The 24,208-nt window shown below is 34.6% G+C and overlaps 1 protein-coding gene across 11 annotated transcripts in view; it reads right to left on the reverse strand.

Moving 5' to 3' along the window:
* DGKB (diacylglycerol kinase beta) overlaps positions 1-24,208 on the reverse strand; it is a 796,780-nt gene that overhangs the window by 491,302 nt on the left and 281,270 nt on the right. For all 11 annotated transcript variants that reach the window (XM_067042589.1, XM_067042590.1, XM_067042594.1 and 8 more), the window contains 6 exons: positions 23,352-23,401; positions 19,816-19,890; positions 15,659-15,778; positions 7,334-7,451; positions 4,910-4,998; positions 4,711-4,827 (listed from right to left, as the gene is read on the reverse strand). In XM_067042589.1, the coding sequence (XP_066898690.1) occupies positions 4,711-4,827; positions 4,910-4,998; positions 7,334-7,451; positions 15,659-15,778; positions 19,816-19,890; positions 23,352-23,401 (569 nt within the window). The remainder of the gene's footprint in view (positions 1-4,710; positions 4,828-4,909; positions 4,999-7,333; positions 7,452-15,658; positions 15,779-19,815; positions 19,891-23,351; positions 23,402-24,208) is intronic.

Here is a 24,208-nt window from a genome sequence, read left to right on the forward strand (position 1 = left end):
AATAGTGTTATCAGTCATGAAAGTGAATTATCAATGACCTCCTCTAAACTCAGCAGTCCATCAAGATTTAGGGTTATTAGAAGAAAAATGTGTATACTGGACCCGGAGCTGGATGAAATTGTAGTCTAACAGTGCAGACAACGTTAGCATGCAGACGTGACACTGCTGGACAGCATTTCAATCTTTCCTTTGGTGTGGAATAAAAGCCTAGAAAGTGTTTAGAAAATGGCAAACATTATTATAAAGGAAAATTTCAAGGAAAATATGGAACTTAATTTGATTCCTGAGGTATAGTCAAAATCTGAGGTGGGTGCATTCAGGGCAATAATTGAGTAAGCAAAATAGGGGGGAAGCATGGCTTTCCCAGAGGCCTGTCAACAGATATGCTCAGCTACAGCAGGGACTGGGCATACAGGGGACTATTATATATGTCATGTGCTTAGGCTTGGGTCGGATATTTGGAGAAGTGAAAACCAGGTTGAGGTAGGAAGAGGTGAGAGCTGCATTTATTATCACAGGACTATTATAGGTTGCTGAAGGTGGCATATGATAACAAACTAGTATTTTCAGAAGATGACTCTGGAGGTGGTTTGCAGCCTGTGTTATAGGAAAAGTACCTTCTGTTAGGGAGATAAGCCAAGATTTCTGACTCTAATCTAGTTAAGAGGTGCTAAGAGCCTGCACGTGGGCTGTGAATGGTGAAGACAAAAAACTCAAATCTGAGAGAGATATTTTAAGGGGAAAACTTAGTCTCAGAGATAGGTTGGATATATGAAAGAGGTGAAAGACAAGGATAAAAGAGATTGACTTCTATTTCCAATGATTTCAAGCCTGAAGTTACCATGTCTGATAGAATACAGTTGGAATAGCTCTTCTTTGTGAATATAAATAAATCAGCTTAGTCTAGGATTTAGTGATATTCGGGACCACATGGTTCTGGGTGCTTTTAGAATATGCAGGTGCTATTCTTAGCTGGGCAACTACAGACCCTTCCAGAAGTGAGTAAGAGATGGCATGAGCAACATTCATGGAGTGCCCTCTGTGAGCCACGGGATGGGTTTTGTGTCCTCACATGACATTTTAGCTAGTTTTCACTATGATAATTATCCTTCCATAAGCACTAGTATGTATGGGGCCTTCCCTGAACACATTGACATAGATTGTTTTAAAAAATTCATTTAATTCTTACAAAAATCTTACAAGATAGGTATCATTAAGTCCATTTTACAAATTAGGAAGCTGGCCAAAGCTTTTTACATAATTGTCCCAAGATTGTACAACTACTATCTTGCTGGTTGGACAGAGACATTTTTAAGAATCTGGTCAGTCTAACTTATGACTAAGTTAAAACTCAAGCCATTTCCCAAAGTCATATGTACAAAGGAAGTGATGGCATTTGGAAAACCACTGAAATCAAGCCAGGTTTCGTTCTCTTTGTTTCTCTCTGCAATCTATTCCTCACGGACTCCGTTCAGATAGGCCTTACTAACGCTCAGCTTTGACGGTGCCATATCCCATCACAACTTCTGCTAGTTCTTTGCTATAGTAATAGCACTTTCTGGGAAGCATTAAGACATATGAAAGTAGATTCAGTTTGTTTAAAGGCAATCAGTAGTGTAAGTGTCAGTCAAACGCAGATCAACTTTATACTAAAATTTTCATAAAATAGTTCAGGAAGAAAGTATAGATTATACTAAATACATAAATGTTTGGAGGTAAGTATCCTCTGTTTAACCTAGGCAAAAAATCTATAAATTAATAGATATAGTCTTATAATTGCTTAACATTAAAAACCAAAACAGCACAGAGGCTGAAGTTATTTTTAAGAAGGCTATATATATTCTTCTGGATACATGAGGACTAATTTAAAAATATCAAGTCATGTTTCGTGAACCAAACACCCACAGAAACCCCAGAGATCATGGTTTACAGCAAATCAGGCTGAAGTTAGCCAGAAGCCTCGGGTCTTGGGAGAGCTTAGTAAGAGGGCAGTCACTTTTCCCTGACTCTACCCTTAAAACCTTCAGTGGTCCCTGGTTAGCCTGTGTCCTGAGTAGAGCTTGGGATTTAAATACACTTACAGCTTATATTGTGCTTTGCTGTAGAGACCAAAGAGTCATCTTCATGTACACTCTGATCTTTTGTTAAGAATAAGATGTTAGGGACATTCTGTCTGAACTGAATCAGATATGAAATCCTTAGATTTTAAAAAGCAGAGTTTATTCAGAGGTAGCACCTTCTGTCCTATAAAAGGAAAGGCCTAATTTTTACAACACTAGGGCCAGGATCAAGACCAAATATAAATATGTAACTGGAGAGTGCTTGGGCTAGAAATACAGATTTTGGAGTCACAGATGACAGGAACCACTAAAACAAAAGAAAGAAAACAAGAAAAACAAAATGGAATATAAAACAAGAAAAAAATGTCAAGATGCCTTGATTATCAATAAGACCGTTAGCAATGGTAACTTTGAGGAGAATGATTCCCATAGAATAAAAAGGGCAGAAGTATACCTCATAGAGATTAAATGGGGGAAGGAGAAGAGGAGTCAAGTAAAAATACTTAAAATCTCTAAAAGCTTTTGCATTAGGAAAGGTAGCAATGCATATTTTTATTTATTTTTCTTTAAAATTATATTTTTATTTTTGGCTGTGTTGGGTCTTCGTTGCTGCACGTGGGCTTTCTCTAGTTGTAGAGAGAAGGGGCTACTCTTCGTTGCAGTGCACGGGCCTCTCATTGTCATGGCTACTCTTGTGGCGGAGCATGGGCTCTAGGTGCATGGGCTTCAGTAGTTGTGGTGTGTGGGTTTCAGTAGTTGTGGCTCACAGGCTCTAGAGCACAGGCTCAGTAGTTGTAGCACACAGGCTTTGTTGCTCTGCGGCATGTGGGATCTTCCCGGGCCAGGGATCGAACCCATGTCTTCTGCATTGGCAGGCAGATTCTTAACCACTGCACCACCAGGGAAGCCCAGCAATGCATATTTTTAGAGCGTTCAAATTTTAAACACATTGGTTTTTTTTTCAAGATAAAAATAGGAAAGAAAATAACAGATCTAAAACATTACACTTGAAATGTATGAAGGATGGCGAAATAAGTTTGAATACAATGAAGAAATAAATTCTGATATTCTCTAACTTCAGTTTATAGTAAAGATGTAACTAATGAAAGATGCACTTTATGGGGAAAGTAAGAGGAACGGGCTCCTACAAGATCAGAAATAAAACCGAATTATTTTTATAGATGCTTAGCAAGAAAAAAAAAAGAAAACTAATATTTTTAATGGCCTACATTTTTTTAAAAATGAAATAGTTGTGGTCTTCTTAAAACTGAGAACTCAACATGTTTAAGTAATTTCTATGTGTAATTTAAATCACTGTTAGACGCTTTATTACAATAACCAAACACTTCAAAAAAATAAAACTGTCTTTCATAATTGAGGAAATTTCAAATGTAAATATAATTTAACCGAGTAATAGCTGAAAATGATTGAAGAAAATGTGTTCATTTTTTAAAAGTACTTAATTGTACTTTTGAAATGCAAGTCACAGTTTGTTTTTCTCATTATCCTGTGTGTATGTGTGTGTGTGTGTTTAAGAAAAATTTTTAAATGGCATGTGTGTTGGGGAGGGGTGTTGAGGGGCACTACAGAGAAACGTATCTGCTTAACTGAAACAACGCTCCCTACTGTTTTATTCCCACAAAAGCAAGAATAATTTGTCCTATAACAAGATGACTCACACACTAGCTGTAAAAAGAAAACACAACCGATGGGGGGAAAAAACCCAGCCCCATAAACGTTTTTGTACCAAACTGTAAAAAATGGCTATACTTAAAAATGTGCGTTCTAATTAATTTCCAGAAGTACAACATGAAACACTAGAGGTACCATCTAACAAGTGCATTTATTCCAGAAGTTACTTGAAGCAGCTTTGACAATTAAGCAAACTAGGTAGAGTGCTAAGATTTCCTGAGAAAGACCAAGTAACCTCTTCTTTCTCGATTGTCAATACCATTAATGACTAGCGTTTACATCCATATCTGTTATCCCTCAATTTATGATTTAACTAAAGGAGCAAGGCAACACCATGTTGTAAATAAAGAAGGGTTAAGTGAGTTCTTAGAGCATCAAGAACTAAAATATGGACCCACCTGCATCTCTACCTAGTCATGTGGTCATTGATGATTTGCATAGATTTTTCTTGGTCTTAGCATCCTCACTATAAAATTAAGTCTTTGTACCGCATTATTCATTGTTCTACCCTTGTTAAGCCCATAGATTCTATGATTGGAATAAATTTAGAACATGTAGAATAGAACATTTTATCAGAATAGTGTTTTCGGACAGAGGGATAGCTGAGCTCTACCTAGTCAGTATCCCAGGCTCACTGTCCAACCACAGCCATGGTGTCTAGTTACCTTCCTGGCAGCTCCTAGAACTCCATGGAGCACAGAATGAACACCTTATGACAGTATTATCTCTAAGGTCGTAACTAGCTCTAAAATTCTCGATTCTATGAGGACAAATCTCACCTTGACATTTATCCCTTTGGGAGCCACACATGATATAAGAGGCCCCCATGAATTTACACTAACTTGGACTTAGTCTAAAATTCAGGATGGCCTTCCAGGATAGGACTCATCAGAGAACATGGGATATACCATCTTCATCGTGAGTGAATGCTAGAGATTTATCCTTCGATGTTACTCACTGTGATCTGACACCAGACACAATGCAGTCCCGTCAAGCCCTGGTAACATTTAACCGTTTTGTGGCACTTATCACATTTGGTTGGGCAGTTGCCTTCAACCCAGTAATGATGCATCACCTAGAACACAACATAAGCACTGTGGTAAGAGGAGGCATCCATAAACACCACCCTCAAAAAGCAAGCATGGCCACACACTTACATCAGTGTTCTTCTTGGACTTTACATAAGTCTTGATGCAAGAAGGAGGTGCTCTAGCCACGCAGCGCTCATGGACTGTATACTTGCAAACTGAAAGGAAACATGTACACAAATTCAGAGCTAATCTTGGTCCTGATTGCAATTTTGTACAGAAAGAATGACATTAACAGAAGCTCGTTTCATAGCCACTGCTCCCTAATCAATCCAATCAGCCACATCAAGGAAAAGTCCAACTCGACTGTTTTTACCATGGAATACAAAAGGCCAATTAGTACAGGAAATATTATGCATGTGAAGAACCAAGACTCCTCTATCATGGCAATAGCAGGAAATGCTTAATTAAATCAGGCCTCACTCAAATTTTTCACAATAATTCCCAGATGACAAACATACTAAAGACAAATTGATGACTGCCAAATGGCTTGGTGTCATTTTCTAGAAGGAAGAGATCTATATTTTACAAAGTATAGGCATGAGAGCAGCTGGCAGGCATGGGAATAAAAGCCCATGAGTTTATGCTATTTTGTCTATTGATTTATCTAAAACTTAAATGGCTGATTAGTCTATTTCCAGAGAATAGATTTCATCATACATGCCAGGCCTTCAGTTAAACTTCATCCCTCATTGCCATCATGGCACTGTTTGTCCAAAAGGAACAACCTTTGCTAGGCAGCATATTGTATATATATATATGCAAAATTTTATATGTATCTGAAAATATGTATAGAAACACATGTACAAACATATATATGTGTGTGTGTATAAAATGTATAATGTATGTAAAAAACCCAACACGTACACTTTATTGGCATCTTTAAATTACTTCATGGCTTCATTCTCAATATAACTCAGGGTCATATACAGATATTCTTTAATAAAACAGTGGTTTCAAATTAAAAATTCTAAATGCATAAATACATAGAGTAAAAATTAAGTAAAAAACAACCAGGTAGCTCTGTCAATATAAAAAACAAAAATTAACCACTTCATGAAGTTAGAATGAAAATATAATATTTATATAGTAAAACTATTCCCAAATATCCACATCTGTGATTTCCTTTGGCAACACCGAGGAAGAAAACACAGTTTCTCTTCTCTTCCATATTGGCAATAATGTTGAGTATTACATTTGCCACACTAATCAGTTAAAATTTGTGAGCAAGATTCTCACTCTTATATGATATTGCCCATATTATTTGAGAATTACCATTTTGTTTCATAAGCTCCCATCAATAGAAAGTACCATGAAAAATTATTTTCCTTAAAAATAATAAAACTTTGAAAACAAATTACTTCCTTTGTACATGGAGAATGTGGCCACCAGAAACTGCCCTCTGAAGTGGCACGAGGTAATTTTATGTAACTTTATTAAAATCCTTAAACACGTAAGAAATCACTTAAAAGTGTAGCTACTATATGGTTTTTAATGTGAAATAAAACATCTGAGAGAAAGTCAACTCCCAAATATAGTACCAAAGAAGCTGTTAGCTAAAAATAATATCTGAAAATTATGTATTATATGGAAGCCAGGTAAAAAATTAGATTTAATATAAATGTACAAAAATGGGATGTGTCTAATAAACTTGACATTTTCAGTAACTTCATACACTGAAGAAAAGGGCATGGATGGACCAACGTGCTGGACCAAGACAAAGTCACACTTTAGTGGGGAGGACTCAGTATTCCCTCTGATTTAACAGAGGCATCAGGGAATGCAAAAGTTCCTCAGGCATACATGTTATTTATTTAAAACTTCTTAAGTGCCTTTTATCAATTAATTGTTACATATACTACCAGCAAGTACACCATAGAATAAAATAAATATTGTAAAGATAAGTGTACCGAAATAAAAATAATGGCCACAATTCATGAACTGGCAACACTTTGGGTTCTAATATCCATTAACCATATATTAGATTTTCTTCGTGATAGAATTGAGAATCATGTGCCTGAGGTATAAGATTAGTTTGTATTCCTTGTGATTTCTTAGTTTGAATGGAAACTGATAATCAATTAATTATTTTTAAAAGACGGAGAGGAATTAGCTCATTATAGGAAGACAATGTGAATAAAGCGATAACTTAGGGAGGGGAAAAAGACAAATATGCATAAGATATAAATACGAGAGACCAATGGATATTTTCATAATACTCCCAGAAGAAATGGGAATCATGAATAAATTAAACTACAGTGGAAAGAAAATGGCTAGCGAATTGGGAAACGTCCTTATTTCTTTTCCAAGGAGGAGAAGAAAGTTAAAACTAGAGTGATCTAAACCTTCAGAAACATGCTTCAGGGAAAGAAAAATCATAGGTATGGGAAGGGTCAGGTTATTTCTTAACTCCATCTACAAATAGGACTATTCCATGAAATCAATCGCTCCTCACCAGAGGGGATGACATCCGGGCAAAGCAAACATACTCACAGGAACAGCAGAGCCCCTGCTTCCCCACGCCGATCAGCATGTTCAAGCAAAGATTGCAGTAGGCAGGTTTGTTAAAGTGCTTGAGTCGCCACACATGCTGTCCGTCATCCTTCACATTCTGCACGGGAGGCAAGAGAAAAAGATTTCACTTAATGAAGTAAACAGTGGAATATATAAGTGCCAATAAAATTCAGAGCTGGACTGAAGCATTTGAAGACAATCTGTTATTTCATCTTTGACTTTCTCCAAGATTGCCACAGAGTCTAGAAAACCACATGTGCTCTAGTGGAATGAGATCCTGCTAATAAATATCGGATGCTATAGCAACCCACAAATTCTTGCCTAATATCAACAGTTCAACAGCAGGTCCCAACCATCATAACCGTCCACCAAACTGAGCACTCCTCAGAACAGAGGCGTGTTTGCCTCACCTCTGAATACTTTACTCCCAGCACAATTCCATAAACAAATCAGTGAATAAAGGAAGAGAAAATACTCTTGAGTGGAAGATTCTGAGAGATGAAAACCTTGGCAGAATATGTTAACCCTTGCTTAATAGTAGGAATATGCAAATATCATGATGGTGGTTAGCTCTTATAAGGAGGTAGGGTGGGATGGGATGGGAAAGAATGACACTTAAAAGTAAGTTATTCATGATATTCTAAGGCTTCAGTTGGGGGATTCCTTATATGTTATAATTGACATTAATATATTTTTGTATGTCTCAATTAGAAAATTTAAAAACATAAACTTTTATAAGGCTCTAATTACATTATTTTCTTTACTTCTCTTTTACAAAATATGAATGATTTTCATCTCATGGAAAGATGACAAAAATATTAAAACTATATTACTGTATTTAGTTATAACAGTCTCTATCATTATTTGCCCCAATAAAACCTTGAGTTCAATTAATTCACATTTTAGCAAAACAACTATAATTATTATTTATTCTTCTAAGTAAAACTTTATATAATATTATAAAATATGATGCTTAAGATTCCTTACAAGGAGGTGAAGATATTAAATGAAGTTATTATACATTATTACTTTTATTACCATCATTTTCTGTATTAACATGTAGTCCTTGTACATCATGTACCAAACTACATCAAACTCAGATTAATTTTAGACATCATTTATTGGTATTCTATAGAAACCACTGCAGGTCATGGTTTTTCAGGTTAGTCAAGTTGCCATACTTCTTAGAACATGTTGAGCTAATACTTTTCTGAGCACCTATTATGTGCTGGGGCACTAATACAAATTCTGTGGTAGTGAGACAGTATAAACATGTCCAGATCATCTTGTTTCTCTGGATAATAAAATATTAATAATAATGTTTCCTAACTACTTTTTCCTATTCCCAATCAAGAGATAAACCACCAGATTTGAAGTACCCAATTAAATCCACAGTAACTAATTCCTACATTAAATCCAGAAATGTCAAATTTGCAACCTAATATGAAACATTAATGAAAATGCTTTCTGGGAGATAATTCTCCATGGGTCTCTTGAATTTCTGCACATTTTGTAAGCAGAAGAACTGTCCTTTTCTCCAAGTTATCTTTTCAAAGGTGTTTGAATAACATACAGCCTTGCACAACAGAGATGTGAAGAGGGCAGGTTTCCTTACTGTCCAGTATAATAAAGATAATTTCTCCCTTCTAAGCAAAGGTTTAGCAAGTTTGTTTACCGAGTATTATAAAAGATTTAGTTTCCCCAAGCCAGGGGTTCTGAGCTCTGATGCTGTGCAAGGCAATTACTTGGACCTCTCTCCATCATCCCTAAGAGACTTCATGGGCCAGGAGAACTAGCTCAGATGTGAAGCTCCTATTGCTTCTTTGCTGTAAGTAAACAAGTTTTTGTTTCTGACCCAGGCTCTCATGTCCTCTGCCAGCACTCATGGAACTGTGGCAAGCTCACTTGTTCACTTGCGAGTACGGTAACTCTCAGACCCTTCACGGTTCTTGACAACGCTCAGCTTCATTTTCCTGACAAAGAACTAACAAGTGCTCAGCAAAAGCACTTCTGCAGAAGGTGCCATGGAGGGGACATCAGAAGACAATGGTGTTTCAGGTTTTTTTCCAAAGCTTAAGAAATAGACTTTATAGTAATTTCTGAATCCAGTTCTGGTCTGCTCAAGTCATATGATTTCTAGTATCTTTATCATGTGAATGGAATGCTTTATATATTTGTTTAATTTTGCTATAGCTTCCAAACTATCTATGTTTTAAATTTTCTATTCCTTCAAATAGGAATAAGATACCTTGATGTTAAAAGTTAAAGAGGTTAATTTTTTAAAACATATTGATAAAGTTAGCATTAAGTATTAGTTTAAATAATTAGATTAATGCTTAAAAAGACATTTTTAAGTGAAAAGGAGAAAAGAAAATTTAATTTTCATATGTATTACTGTTCTCATAAGCCTTGTCATTTTATTTTTAAATGAGTGTCCATTACATGTGAATAAGCCTCCTCCTGTTGAAGAGCACATATGGACTAAGTTAGCTGGCATTTTCCTTATCAAAAAATAAACAAGTCTGAACGTGGGTGTTCTGTCAATCAGAACACTTAGCCATGTTACAGGCTGGCACTGGTGCACAAATCCATTACCCTGACATAAAATGCTCTACCAAAAAACAAATCAAATCACTTTATAGCTCTTAGCCGGACACATTGCCAGAATATTCAGAGGATGAAATATGTATGTGACTTCAAGAGAAGAAATTGAAACCAGGAGCCAACTACTTCTAAGCAGCGCAAATTAAACGCCAACGCTATGTATTTCCATGTCTTGTCTTGTTTGTCTTATTCAGATGGTAAACTTACTGGGGAAGGGGGAGACTCTGTCCCTTACTATATTCTATCAGCCAGTAGAGCATACGCCTCTTAGTACTTCCATTGCAAATAAATATTTATTGTCATAGAGAGGAATTCATTTTTATAAAAAAGCAATGAAGAGGGAATCTGGAAGGCTTGATTCCTGGCCTCTGATGAAAATGTGGATAAGCCATTTCACCTTTCTTAATTTCCTCTCTAATAAAATGAAATAGAATGAAAGTAACCACTTTCCTCACCCGGGCCATGGTGTGAGGTTTCATTATACAATACCTGTGAAGTCAATTTAGCTCCTCAGAAGACTGGTGTTATACAAACAGCAAATATTATTACCATCATTGGGTTGAGTTGTGTAACATCCCAGTGTTTCAGCCAAAAGATCTGAGAAGGATGTTTGTAGGTTTATGATACTTTATTTCATAAATGTTGTGTTCTCCTGGTTTTTTCATTACCAGACATTACTCTTAATAAAAATTTATTCCTTATATTTAGTAAACACTGTATTGTATAATGAAGCAGTTCAGTTCTGTGCATGTGTCAGAGAAATGTTTAATGAAACATAGGCAAATTAACACAGAGAGGGAGTGCCAGGGTCTTCCTTGCCTTCTAATACCCTGTAAGTCAAGAGGAGGCTTTGAAGGGACGAATGCTCTTTGGAAAATACTGAAAACTATTTCATTATCTTAGTGATTTCTAAAGTATTAGTTTTTTCCATAAATACCCCCAAGATTGCAGACAGTGTTCAAGTGAACTAGGGATGTTATAAATAATATTATTTTTTTCGAAAGACCTCAAGGAGAAATTTCACTGATGTCACAGCCAAAATGCTCCCATCCCCCTGCCTAGCCAGGTCCCTGTTTCAACTGATTTCACTTATGACACATAGAAGAGCTAAGGTTGCAAATGGATTCCAACTCAAGAAATAATAAGTGCCATTAAATTACCTTACTTTTCTGTTCAAGGTCTCCAGAAAATTTTAATGATATGAAAGAAACTGTTCTTTTAGACAAAAAAAGATGAACTATATCAGGCTGAGAAAAGAGAATGCAGAAAGAAGTTTTAAAATTCTGAGTAGAGCTGCAATCAACTGCCCATTTCCAGATCCCACTTTCTGAAGTCAGGCTCAGACCCTAATAGTCTTAAGGTTCAAATGCCATTTCAACTGTCAGTAACATCACGTGGTTATTTTCCTTGAATGACCCAGTTTGGAATCTCAAGAATTGTTGCATTTATCCAGCTTCATAACTCCTTTCTAGATTGTACAAACAGCAGAACAACATCTTAACCAAATTAAGTTTTAAAAAATAGAGTGTGAAACATTAGTTTTCCAATTATAGCTTAGTCTATTAGGAATACATCATCTTCTGCTTTCCATCATATTCATCAAGGGACACATTTCATCAGAAATCAGGAAGCAAACCAAAGAATTACTTCTACTTTATTGAATCAGGCAAAAAAAAATGTATCCTAAAACATTTCAATCAATGGCAAAGTTTAAACTATATACAGGGATTAAAGACCAGGACTCTGAGAACATATAGTGAAAACAACATATGTAACCTTAAAAAATCATACAGGCCAGATTTGGGCCCAACAATCCAAGACTAAGAAGTGAAGGTATCCTTATTTTAAGCCAGTCTCCTATTTAAATGTGTATTCCTGTTTTTATGATAATATGAATTCAGGAATTTTCCTTGAAAAACCTAATAATGATCCAAGATTACAGATTTCAGGAACTGGAGCATTACTAATTATCCTGTTAATCGAGGAAAACAAACATTTGAACTGAGAGAATATCAGAAAAGGAAAGGGATATTCCTGACTAATTTCTTTTTACATGTCCAGATAAGATGACTGGCAAAAATATAACCTAGTTAGTTAATAATCAAGCCAGGGTGAAGGCCAATTTGATAACGTTCACTGCCACTCTACTATCTCTTCATTAGTCCTTATGTCTTGCTGGGGTGGTCTAATTGAACTAAATTTTAAAAAAAAAGTCAGATTTCTCTTTCCAAGATAATTTAAAAACAGTTAACACTCATTCTGTTTGTATGAAAGATTAATAATATAATAACTTGGGGGTCAGCAAAACTATGGCCCTTGGGTCAAATACGGCCAGCAAGCTGTTTTGTAAATAAAGTTTTATTGGAACACAACCCTGTTGTCATTTAGGTGGTGTCTGTAGTGGCTTTTGCACTGCAGCAGCAGAGTCCAGCAGTTGCGACAGAGACCTTATGACCCACAAAGCCTAAACTATTAACTTTCTGTCCTTTTACAGGCAAAGTTTGCCAATCACTAGAGCAGAGTTTATTGCTAGATACAGGTATTTTAAAAAGAAAAACATTTTCCTTCAAAATAAGATTTTTTAAAAAAGCAATTCTTCACTGAGATGAATGCTGAAGGAAGAATGAGTAAGTCTCAGGCATAAATTTTTAATTGTAATCAAAATCACATATGCCATCCAAACACTTGATTTTACTTCAGATGTAAGAGACTATACCATTTCATACTGGGTCTCATGAAGTTTGAAGGACTTCTTGTAAGAGAAAGGAAATGACTTCTACTCCCTAGCATTTGATAAGGAATCAGGTTCTGATAAACTACAATTCTGATCCTGGCACCACAATGGGTATTAGGTAAAATAGAGTCCTTTAAAAAATTCTATTGATGGAGAAAAATGAACTACAATAAAATCACAACTGCTCTACCTTACATTTCACGTGAGGACTGCTCTCCCAGGGCAATATTCTTATCTGGGTAATTGGGCTAATACACCATGGTCACTTTCAAATACACTGTGGTATTTAACATGCACTATCAATTAGCATCTACTCCCTGAGCTCATAATTGACAACAGACTGGAATATATAGGACAACATAACAAGACAGGCCTCACAATAAATGGCTGAATTCAACCTAAAGCTTCTAGATTTCCAATCTCATAAGTAAAAGTGGGGGGTGAAGTAGGAGGGAATGGCACCATGAATCAAATTCTCTACAGGTAATAACAAAACACATTTACTGCCTACAGAAAAGGAAATAAATCTCAATTACTAAAAAAAGCCCTCATCACTCAGTTGTCATTGTGTCATTACTGGTTTGTAAAACACTTACCATGCCTAGGAATTAAAAAGCTGTTTTTAACAAATACATGCTCTGATTTGTGATCATAATTACATAGCCTTTCCATTTTATTAAATGCCAATTTTAAAAACATTATTGACTTATTCCTTTTTTAAGAAGTGAAGAAAATACTCTCAGAATTGTTCTTCACAGGGGAACCATCCAATCTCATGTTCAAGTTGATCTACAAATGTTAAATAATGTAGCCCTGCCATCTGGTGGCCATCACTGGGAATACAACTTTGGAACACAGCTTGGGTTTCTTTGAAACCCTGAATCGATTTCTCCTATTAAGCTCCAAAAAAAAATCTTTTAGCAAAAAACATAAAATATAAATCTAAGAATATGAATATAAAGTAAATTATGTATTATTAACCTGATGGACATTAATGGCAAAGAAGTTTCATTCCGTTGAAATAAAGTTACTGCTACACTAGAAACTGATGAGGTATATTACATTTGTTTAAAATAGTTTTAGTTAAATCCACATAGATTTGTGGACTATATTTACCAATTCTATTTTCATAATTTCAAAAATATCTGTATTTATGAATAAAACTAAAGAATTTCAAAGCAATATTTTCCAAAAGAAAACATTATTTCAAAATCTTTCTGTGATATTAAAAATATAAATGACTATATCTCCATTTCTGTACTTTCCTGTCCAACCCTCAACTACCAAATGATTTACTTACTTCTTTCATTCTCTCATACAAGAATTTCCATAAATATTTAGAATAAAAACATTTTAGCTTTAAAAATATAAAATTCCCTTTGGGAACCATTATCAATAGAATTTCTTGAATAGTCATTTGTCAACTATTTTTCAGTATAGAATATACACCAAACCCTACAAAGTTAACATTTAGTCAGTTTTCTTTCTGTTTTCTCCCAACAGTCTGATTTACATATGCTTTTGACAGAAAGTATATTAAACAATAAATACATATTTATGATACAGATATATAGTAAATTATTACAAAAGATATTAGGTTATGTATAGTATAAGAATATCAGATACAAGAAGTATTACTTCATTAATTTGCAAAATGTAGAAATATGTATCTGTTAACAATAAGGTCTATATTAACTTTGTTTTAATAAATTATTTACTTTAAGGGTAATTTCCTATTTATCATCTATCGGTAATTTTTCTTTTCCTTCCTCTGACCATGTCTAAAATCCCATGGGCCCCATGAAGGCTAAGATTAACCTGAATGTAAACAAATTTGAAGATCCAGGTGAACTGGAGACAAATTCTACCATCTGAAGGCCATTTATATATTCCCAAACCCATATGTAAATATGTACAAACCTATTTTTATATACTCTCACATGTTTTACAAACACAGATTGCAAGATCTCTTGAGAACTGTCTTAAAAAAAAATTGGTATCTTGAGTAACTGGTATAGTCTTGAAACTGAAAAATCATTATTGCTGGTAACAGGAAGCATGAAAAATGTGGAGGTCAGCAGCAAAGTGGTGGACATTACATTCTTGCATCTCAAAACTCTAAATATTCTATGTGTCAGGGTGCTTTCTATCAGTAATACTCTTTGAATCTAAGTATAAATTTTACTATACTCATGATATAGTTAATTCTTACTTATTAAGCTAAGTATAAAAATCTAGCATTGACTCATTGGATTTTTAAATTAACTATTACTAAAATTCACACCAAGCCGGGGCAGCGAGATTTGGACTCAAAGTCACTATCATATCATTCTGATCTTATGTTGATCTACTTTATTCCCCAAACCACCAGTTTTAATTACCACTGGAGGCACTGATATAAAACTTGGACAGGCTTAGAAGGAAGAACTTTGACAGACTGTTGATATGTAAGGAAAACATTTACACACACACACACACACACACACACACACACACACACACACACATGCATATATACTCAACCACCTCTATATATAATTGGCTTCCCCAAGTATGGGTTTGGTTATCAATAAAATAGATCATCTTCGTGGGAAGGGGGAGTACAGAATAGGATGGAGCACGCACCACAGGAACCACAGAATGCAATAATACTGGGATGTTTCTTGCATTAGATAAAATAAGGTCAATGGTTTTTTTTTAAACAAGATTGCACTTTAAATAGTGGAAAAAAAGAGAGAGATTACGTATTAAATAATACGGTAATACCTAAAATGAATTAATATATTCGTGGCAAGTATTACTATACAAGAAGTTATTGTTAACTTGTCCGGTGACATACGTATTAGAAGAAGCAGGCACTCACTAAATTAATGGTAGAAAATAGCCGGATGGATTTATAATCAAAATGTATAAGAGAGAATTCCACTGACTTACCACCAGGCCACCCCCTCTGTGTAAATGCTTACATTTTCTAAGCCCAGGAGCACAAGAAGTGGAATTGTTGTCATGCCTCCTTGAATCCATTCCTCCAGAGAGACTGTTCCATCGTGATCATAGTCGATTTCTTCCATCATTTCATGAAGGATCTGGAGAAGAGGAGATGAGGAAAAACTTGAAATAAATCAATAAAATAAGTTTTATATGACACAACAAAGTATAGCACTGAATTGGTTATAATAAACTGTGACTAGCAGCTAAGTAGAGAGTTGAGGTAAATATCTAAATAACTCGGTACCCTGTTAGTCCTATTATTGAGCATATAGTCACTTTGCTATGATTTCGAGAACCTGACTACTTACACTGATCAGCTTTTATAAATAAATCCTTAACTTTTTAATATTTTGTCACTGGATGGTACAGCTTAAACAAGAAGGTATCTCTAAGCATGAAAGTGATCTTTAATTGCTTTCTCTAGATTACTTTTAAAAATTCAAATATATGCCAGATAATGACAGACCAAATTAACTCCACGGCAAAGAGCTGAAATCATTCTTTGCTAAGTGGTGTGGGGCAGAGGAATTAAGTTGCTTTTAACTGCCTATCAGAACTTAAAGGAGCCAAGAAGTTAAACAATCAAATAACTTTTTGATTAGATTTCTTTTCTAAGGAAGACTTGCACAGAGTGTTCTAAAATTTTCTCCGTAGTCTGTTTGTAATATTTTTATCTCTTGGCTGCATAGTGCTAATATTAGCTGTTAATTCGAAGGGTTGTTGTGAGGTCAAAGGTGCTAATACATTGTAAGTATCTTTGAAGAATATCTAGCATATATAGTAAATGTAATATAGGTGTTGTTAGTGTTATATTAGCAGAAATTATATTTGCTAATATATATTACCCAAACATATTACCCTTGGCTGCTGGGAAGGCAAAGTACCTCCCATCTAATGGTACCAAAGTGGCAAACATGGTAGAATGCAGTGAAGTAACTCACCACCTTTATCTAATATGGAACTTTTAATCAATTTGAAAAAAAAAAGAAATACAGAGAGCATTAGAAGAAAAATTTGAAAAGGTGCAATAAATGGACTAACTTGATATGTGGACAGAGTATTATTTGCTCAACATCCCTGAACTTAGTGGATTGGTGTCTTTCCTCAGGAAGTTTTTGAAAATCAGATTATTTTCCTCCATTGAAACAAACTTATCTATAGGTAGTGGAAAGAGACTCTTTGGAACAAAGTGATGTTGAAATAATTATTTCATTACACTCAAAATTAAAGACAAGGGAAATCATTTAGAATTGGGCAAAATGGCATAAAGTCTCATTAAAAGGTCCTCCCCCTTGAAGACCTCTGATGAACTAGTAGAAATGAACAAATGAGGAGAGAAGTAAAACACAGAGCGTTTGTTTCAGAGGGCTGATACTTTCATACTGTACTTAATAAATCTAATGGTAGAACCTAGGTTAGTTTTTAAATACTCTCTCCAAGGGCATCTCAGTCTACCCTGAGCCATCAACCTGAAATGTACAATTCTCTTTAGTTACTATGCAAACTTACCAGGAGTCAGACAACATGTACAAATGTACACATGTGTTTAAAATGGGGAGAACTGCTGAATCATCAGGCAGGATGAGGCAGTTACTATGACAGCAAACAGCCAAGTCTTTTATCGTTACTCTTTATACTGCCCACAGAAAGGGCAGACTTGTCAGTATGTCACAAATGATGAATAATGCTACATAGCTTTTTATTTGTATTTTCCAGTAGGTATTTGTCCTAACTAGACTGCCCAACCACTAACTGTTCCTTCTTTAGAGCATCCAGATCCCCCTTTTCTTAAACCCCCCACCGCCAAATATGGTGATGTGGTGGTGCCTCCTTCTACTTTCAAAGCTGACTGAAAAAGACCCCCTTCCCTCTATTACTCCAGTGAGGACAAGAGCCTTGATTGATAGGTGAATTATATTCACATGAACATAGGAGTGCATGTATCTTTTACATTTACAATGTTGTGCTTTACATTAACATAACCAGAAAAGGCAGCAGAACTTATGAGTCCTTTGATTTCAGTGAAAATAGTATTAAGATGAATCAAACGGTATTCTTAGAATTAAATACGTTACCATCTACTTTATTATTCCATATGCAAACTGCAATTTTGTTAATGATATGCACCACTCATCATGTGCACAGCATGTGTGTTTCCATGTTCAAAAATTAAAAAAGGAAAAAGAAAAATCAGCTGAGTTAAAACTTGGAAAACCCTAATCCCAGTAAGAACGGTGCTCTCCCTTTCCATGACATTGCGTTGACTTTGTTGTGCTTTAACCACATTAGTTTGCAAAGCAAGGGAATAGCTATCAGATCACTCCTATCACATAATCATGCCATTACCATGCTGTTGACTGCATAAATGTGAATTTATGTGGTTAAATACGCTGTTTGAATTCATACAAAATGTAAACCATTTATATAAAATTGATTTGTATTTACTTAATTAATGTACAATATGCTAAACTCAGTTGGTTTCAAAGAGAAACTAAAATCAATAACATTCTCCCCCAAATATTCCTGTGGCCAAAGTAAAAGTTTCAAATCATGTTTGTTTTCATACATTTGAAAAATGTTGTAACTTTGGTATAAATCTATTGAAAATAAGAGGTTTTTAATGCTCTTATAGGCATCGTTAGATACTATTTCTTGAAACAATTTGATTAAAGTTTCCTAGCTCGATCTTTAAATAGCTGCAGAGTCTGGGGCAAGTAACTAACATTTCGGGGCCTCCCAGCAAGCCCAATCCTGGGCATATATCCAGACAAAACCATGACTTGAAAAGATATATGCACCCCTATGTTCATAGCAGCACTATGTACAATAGCCAGGACATGGAAGCGACCTAAGTGTCCACCAACAGATGAATGGATAAAGAAGATGTGGTACATATATACAATGGAATATTACTCAGCCAAAAAAAGAACAAAATAATGCCATTTGCAGCAACATGGATGGAGCTAGAGATTATCGTACTAAGCAAAGTAAGCCTGACAAAGAGACAAATACCATATGATATCACTTATATGTGGAATCTAAAATATGACACAAATGAACTTATCTACAAAACAGAAACAGACTCACAGATGTAGAGAACAGACTTGTGGTTGTCAAGGGGGAGGTGGGTGGGGAGGGATGGATTGGGAGTTTGGGGTTGGTAGATACAAACTATTATATATAGAATGGATAAATGACAAGATCCCACTGTATATCACAGGGGACTATATTCAATATCCTGTGATAAACCAGAATGGAAAAGAATATGAAAAAGAATGTATATATATATATATATATATATATATATATAACTGAATCACTTTGCTGTACAGTAGAAATTAACACAACATTGTAAAGCAACTATACTTTAATAAAATAAACGAAAAAAAATTGGGGGTCTCAATTTCCTCATCTGTAAAATGAATAAAATAGTAGTATCTACCTTGAAGAGTTATGAGCCTTAAATAACACATATGCAAAGATAACAGTGCACTGTGCATAGTAAACCATCATTATCGTCTTCTTAATCGCCTTCATCCTCTTTTAGATTGAATATTTTAGTTATTTCCATATAAGGAAAATCATGGCGATCATAAAAAACATGTCAGTTCTGACTTTTTTGTGGCATGGTATGACCTTGGCAGTGTCATCAGCAGCTTCTGTTTACCTACACCTATATTAGACTACCATGCAAATTAATTTCCATGAGGAAGAAAAATAAAAGTTATTATTACTAAGGGCTTCAGAAAACCACATATACTTTTTCTTGTTCAGAATCCACTTCGGTTATTGATTAGAAATAGTAACTTAGAGTTATCAAAAGACATATACACACTATTATATATAAAATAGAAAACTAATAAGGACCTACTGTATAGCACAGGAAACTCTACTCAATACTCTGTAATGACCTACATGGGAAAAGAATCTAACAAAGAGTGGATACATGTATACGTATAACTGATTCACTTTGCTGTACACCTGAAACTAACACAACATTGTAAATCAACTATACTCCAATAAAATTTTTTTTAAAAATCAAATGCCAGTAATATATTAGGATTGCAAAAGAGATGAAAGAGAAAGAGGTCTTCTAGAATGTAGCCAACAGTTAAATCATTCCTATACCTACTGGATTAAGTTCAGTGACATCCCATTCAAGGTACTCTGCCACATGCATCATCTGACTGATGATATTTTCTAGTTCCTGGAGGAGAGGGAAGGGAAGGGGAGGGAGGGAAGGAAGCAGAGGGAAAATTAATACAAGGTCTTAGTAAGTTCTTCAACTTTGACTTACAGGAATTGATTTGTTCATCATGTAGCTCAAAAACTAAAGGAGTGAGATGATTAATTTTATATAAAAAGTAAATATATACCTCTTCATTTTAAAGGTCTAATTAACTATACATAAAAGAAGAGCCTAAATATACATTCCTTTTCTACTTTGTCTAGAAACCTTCACCAGGAGAGGGCACAACTATACAAAGAAAGGTTTTCTTCCAGGAGAAGACTTTTAAGAAAATTTTTGTTTGGAAAGCAGCATCTGATGAAAGTAGGAGCCTGCATATTTTCACAAAAAGCTGTGATTTTTTTTTTTTTTTTTTTTGCGGTACGCGGGCCTCTCACTGTTGTGCCCTCTCCCGTTGTGGAGCACAGGCTCCGGACGCGCAGGCTCAGCGGCCATGGCTCACGGGCCCAGCCGCTCTGCGGCATGTGGGATCTTCCCAGACCGGGGCACGAACCCGTGTCCTCTGCATTGGCAGGCGAACTCGCAACCACTGCGCCACCAGGGAAGCCCCAAAGCTGTGATTTTTAAGTACTGAGTATCCTGACCCCACAGCTTGAAAACAGGTGTGGAAGGGTTTGAGGGCAGATGAGAGTTTTATTTTTATTCTGATGCACTGAGAACGTATACTGACGGTTCTAGCCATTTACTGGTAAAATTTGCTCTGCTAGAGGTGTGTTCAAGTTAAGGTTTAGAGGCTAAGTGACTGTAGAGTTTATTTTATGAGGGGATAGAATTTTAGTCTGAATTTTCACATTCTTCTGCTCAGCGTCAACTCTTTGAAGAACTGCTGGTTAATATATATGCCTTGGCTAAATAAACATTTTTTCATACCGATTTATTTAATGTTTTAATTTTTCTGTACCTTCAGAAAAGATTAAACATACTTTGTGAATGTTAGTAATTTTAAGGGTAGTCCGTCCATGACAATTAAAAGCGGTATTTCATAGTGTGATAATTTAAAATATAAGAAGTATAAAGAATAAGGCTTGAAAGTATATTAATAAAATTTATTCTACTAAAACCTCTGATCTAATGTACGTGGTTAATATGCATAAAATGAAGAAGGAAAATATAGTAAAAGAGGGGTTTTTTGGGGGGGGGTTCATGGATCCCTCTGAGAAGCTGATGAAAGCTACACTCTCTCTCTCCAAAAATATATATGGAATCATGAAAATGTTATATAACACAGGTCATCCCAGAAACAATGCAAATATAAATGTGTTTCTTTATTACAGATGAGAAAAATTTTAAGCACTAATCCCTTGCAATTAGATGTTAGAATTGTGTGTGTGTGTGTGTGTGTGTGTGTGTGTGTGTGTAACTAATCTTCCAGTTACTTTATCTTTGCTTATATATGCCTTAATGGTTTGGAACCGTTAAAGTCTCTGGATATGTTTGGAGGAACAGAAACTATTTTTGGTGGACTACTGTGTACACATGTGGTACTAGATAAGTCATTTAACATCTCTAAGACTCAGTTTCCTCAACAGTAAAATGGGTATTCTAATAGTACCTAGTTCACAGAGTTGCTACCAAGATTAAATATGCTGTTATATGAAATACATTTATGTTATCTGGCACAAGTGATCGATAAACATTAACTAGCATTATTAGACATACTGGTCATTTCTCAAAGTATTAATTTTCTTCTGTTGTGTCTCCAGTATATGAACATAGCCTTTAAATTTCAAAGACAAATGATATCAGAAGGTGTGCTTCCTACCTGACAGTGAAGGAAATATCCTGGGGCAGTAAGTTGTATGGAGAAAATCACAGAAATTAAATCCAGACCTTTATTTAAAAAAAGACTAATTTAATCATAAACAAACTTATTTATCCTCAGCTCATTGTTTAATATTGGGAATATAGTTATTAATATTGCTAGTAATCTACTATATGTTAACCAAAAAATGGCCAGAGACCAAGAAAAGCATTTGACTGAATTTTCTCATCAGCTGCCAACCCATGGCTAAGAGCCTAGTAAAGAAACATTGTTTTAATTTAATTAAAAAGAAAAAGAAAACAAATCTGCATTAAAAATATAATTTGCATTAGTGTAGTCAGAAATGCTACAATAAACATATTGACATATGTAGAAGAAATCTAAACTTCTAGCCATGAAATGCTACCAGAAAATGAGCAAATGTATCATGTTGCTTAATATTCCTAAATGGAAAACTGAACACTACTAGGCACTTAAAAATAACAGCATTTGAAAAATTAGAAAGACCCTAACATAAGAAATCCCACAATCACAGCATCAATTCAGAATGGTGGTCATTTCCTAGAGTAGGAATTATATATTTTTATCTCTCTCTGGAGAAACTAATGCACCATTATCCTACTCAATGTTACATAAACATGTCTCCAACTTCACTGCTTTGCTTGTAAAAGTCTGTTTGAGTTCTGACATAGAGAGGTACATCAGATGATGAGAGAAACTCATTATCAGAAATAATGTTTATTTTAATCAATATTAAATATATTAAAACATTTGTTTTTACATGTACCTATGTACTTCAAAATTTCCATGTGACACTTATTCTTTTGTTAATATTCTTATATTTCCTTCATAGAACACGACAAAATATAATATACAAAATGTTAAATAGAAAATACATCATTGGTGGAAACTGAGATGGATATACTCAGGAGGCCCTGATTTGAGAACTAAGAGTCTAACTTCTCCTCTGAAAACTGTCAATGATTTGCATATATTACAAATAAAATAAACATTTAATTATTACTTTGTGTGAGATGGTATTTTTCCTCTATTGATTTTTATGAGTAAAACTATAGATAGAGTGCAAGTTGGATTTAAAATCGGATGAGAAGGGAAGTTTGCCAAAGCAGTTTTAAATATAATTACCCATTTCATCAACATATGTGAGTAATAGTACTCAAAAAGTGGGAAAATAATAAAATGACTGAATCAACTTCATAATTCTTTTAAATTCTACCTGTATTCTTGATATTTTCCTAAGTGTCAAATCTCATTGATATATATATCTGTATATATATATATATATATATATATATATATATATATATATATACACACACACACACACACTTTTTTTTCTTTTTAGATCAATGGTTTCATCTTTCTCTTAGATTTTATTCAGACAGAGTTGAAGTCTTTTTTATCTTTCTGTATATAAAAAGTCACTTTTTTGTAGTAAAATTATTCAGTAGAACAATTGTAATCCTAACAGTTTCCTCAGATCACTTGCTTTCAAAAAGTCAGATGATAAAAATGCTGTGTGAGTGCATGGAAATTATATTGTGTCTTCTGTGGTAATAGCTATAAATTTATTCATTGCATTTTTCAGAACAAACTACTTTGAAATTTTCACAGAAAATTTGCAGAAAAAAATTACCGAGCTGTCCAGGAAGCCATTTCCATCCGTGTCATAGAGGCGAAACATAACTAGAAATAAAAGAGGTGTTGAAAAAAAGATTATAGGTGAGTAAGATCAATGCTAGAATAAGGCATATTCTTTATATTTATTTTCTGTCAAAAACAAATACTACTAAAACCCTCCCCCCCTCAAAGCAATTGATTTTGGGATCATTTCTCAAGCTTAAAGTTGAAATAATCATTAAAAAAAATACTGGATATCAGATATAAATTCTACCAATTTTTGTTATATAGCTAGAAAACCCTAAAAAGTGCTATTGTTTCTTCAAATTTGTATTACAAGATCATTAAATGGAAATTCAAAATAACAGAAGAGAAGGAATTCAGACATTCAGAGTCTGAATGGATAAGAAGAAATAACTAATTTAGAGGTCTGGAAATACATTATACTTTGGAATCTACCATCCACTGTTATGTGAGCTTAGTCAAATGCTATTTTCTTATCTATAAAATAAGGATAATCACCCTGTCATAAGACACACATTTGTTAGGGATAGGGGTTAAGAGGTACAAACTACTATGCATAAAATAAGCTATAAGGATATACTGTACAAGAGAGGAAATATATCCAATATTTTATAATAATTATAAATGGTGTATAATCTTTAAAAACTGTGAATCACTATGTTGCACATCTGAAACTTACATAATGTTGAAAATCAGCTGGATATGTACATATGTATAACTGATTCACTTTGCTGTACACCTGAAACTAACACAACATTGTAAATCAACTATACTCCAATGAAAATTTTAAAAAAAACGACACGTTTGTTGTGAAAGTGAGATGATACACACAAAGGTGTATCAAAAGCT

This window comes from Kogia breviceps, chromosome 9 (assembly GCF_026419965.1).
Source record: "Kogia breviceps isolate mKogBre1 chromosome 9, mKogBre1 haplotype 1, whole genome shotgun sequence".
Classification (NCBI taxonomy): domain Eukaryota; kingdom Metazoa; phylum Chordata; class Mammalia; order Artiodactyla; family Physeteridae; genus Kogia; species Kogia breviceps.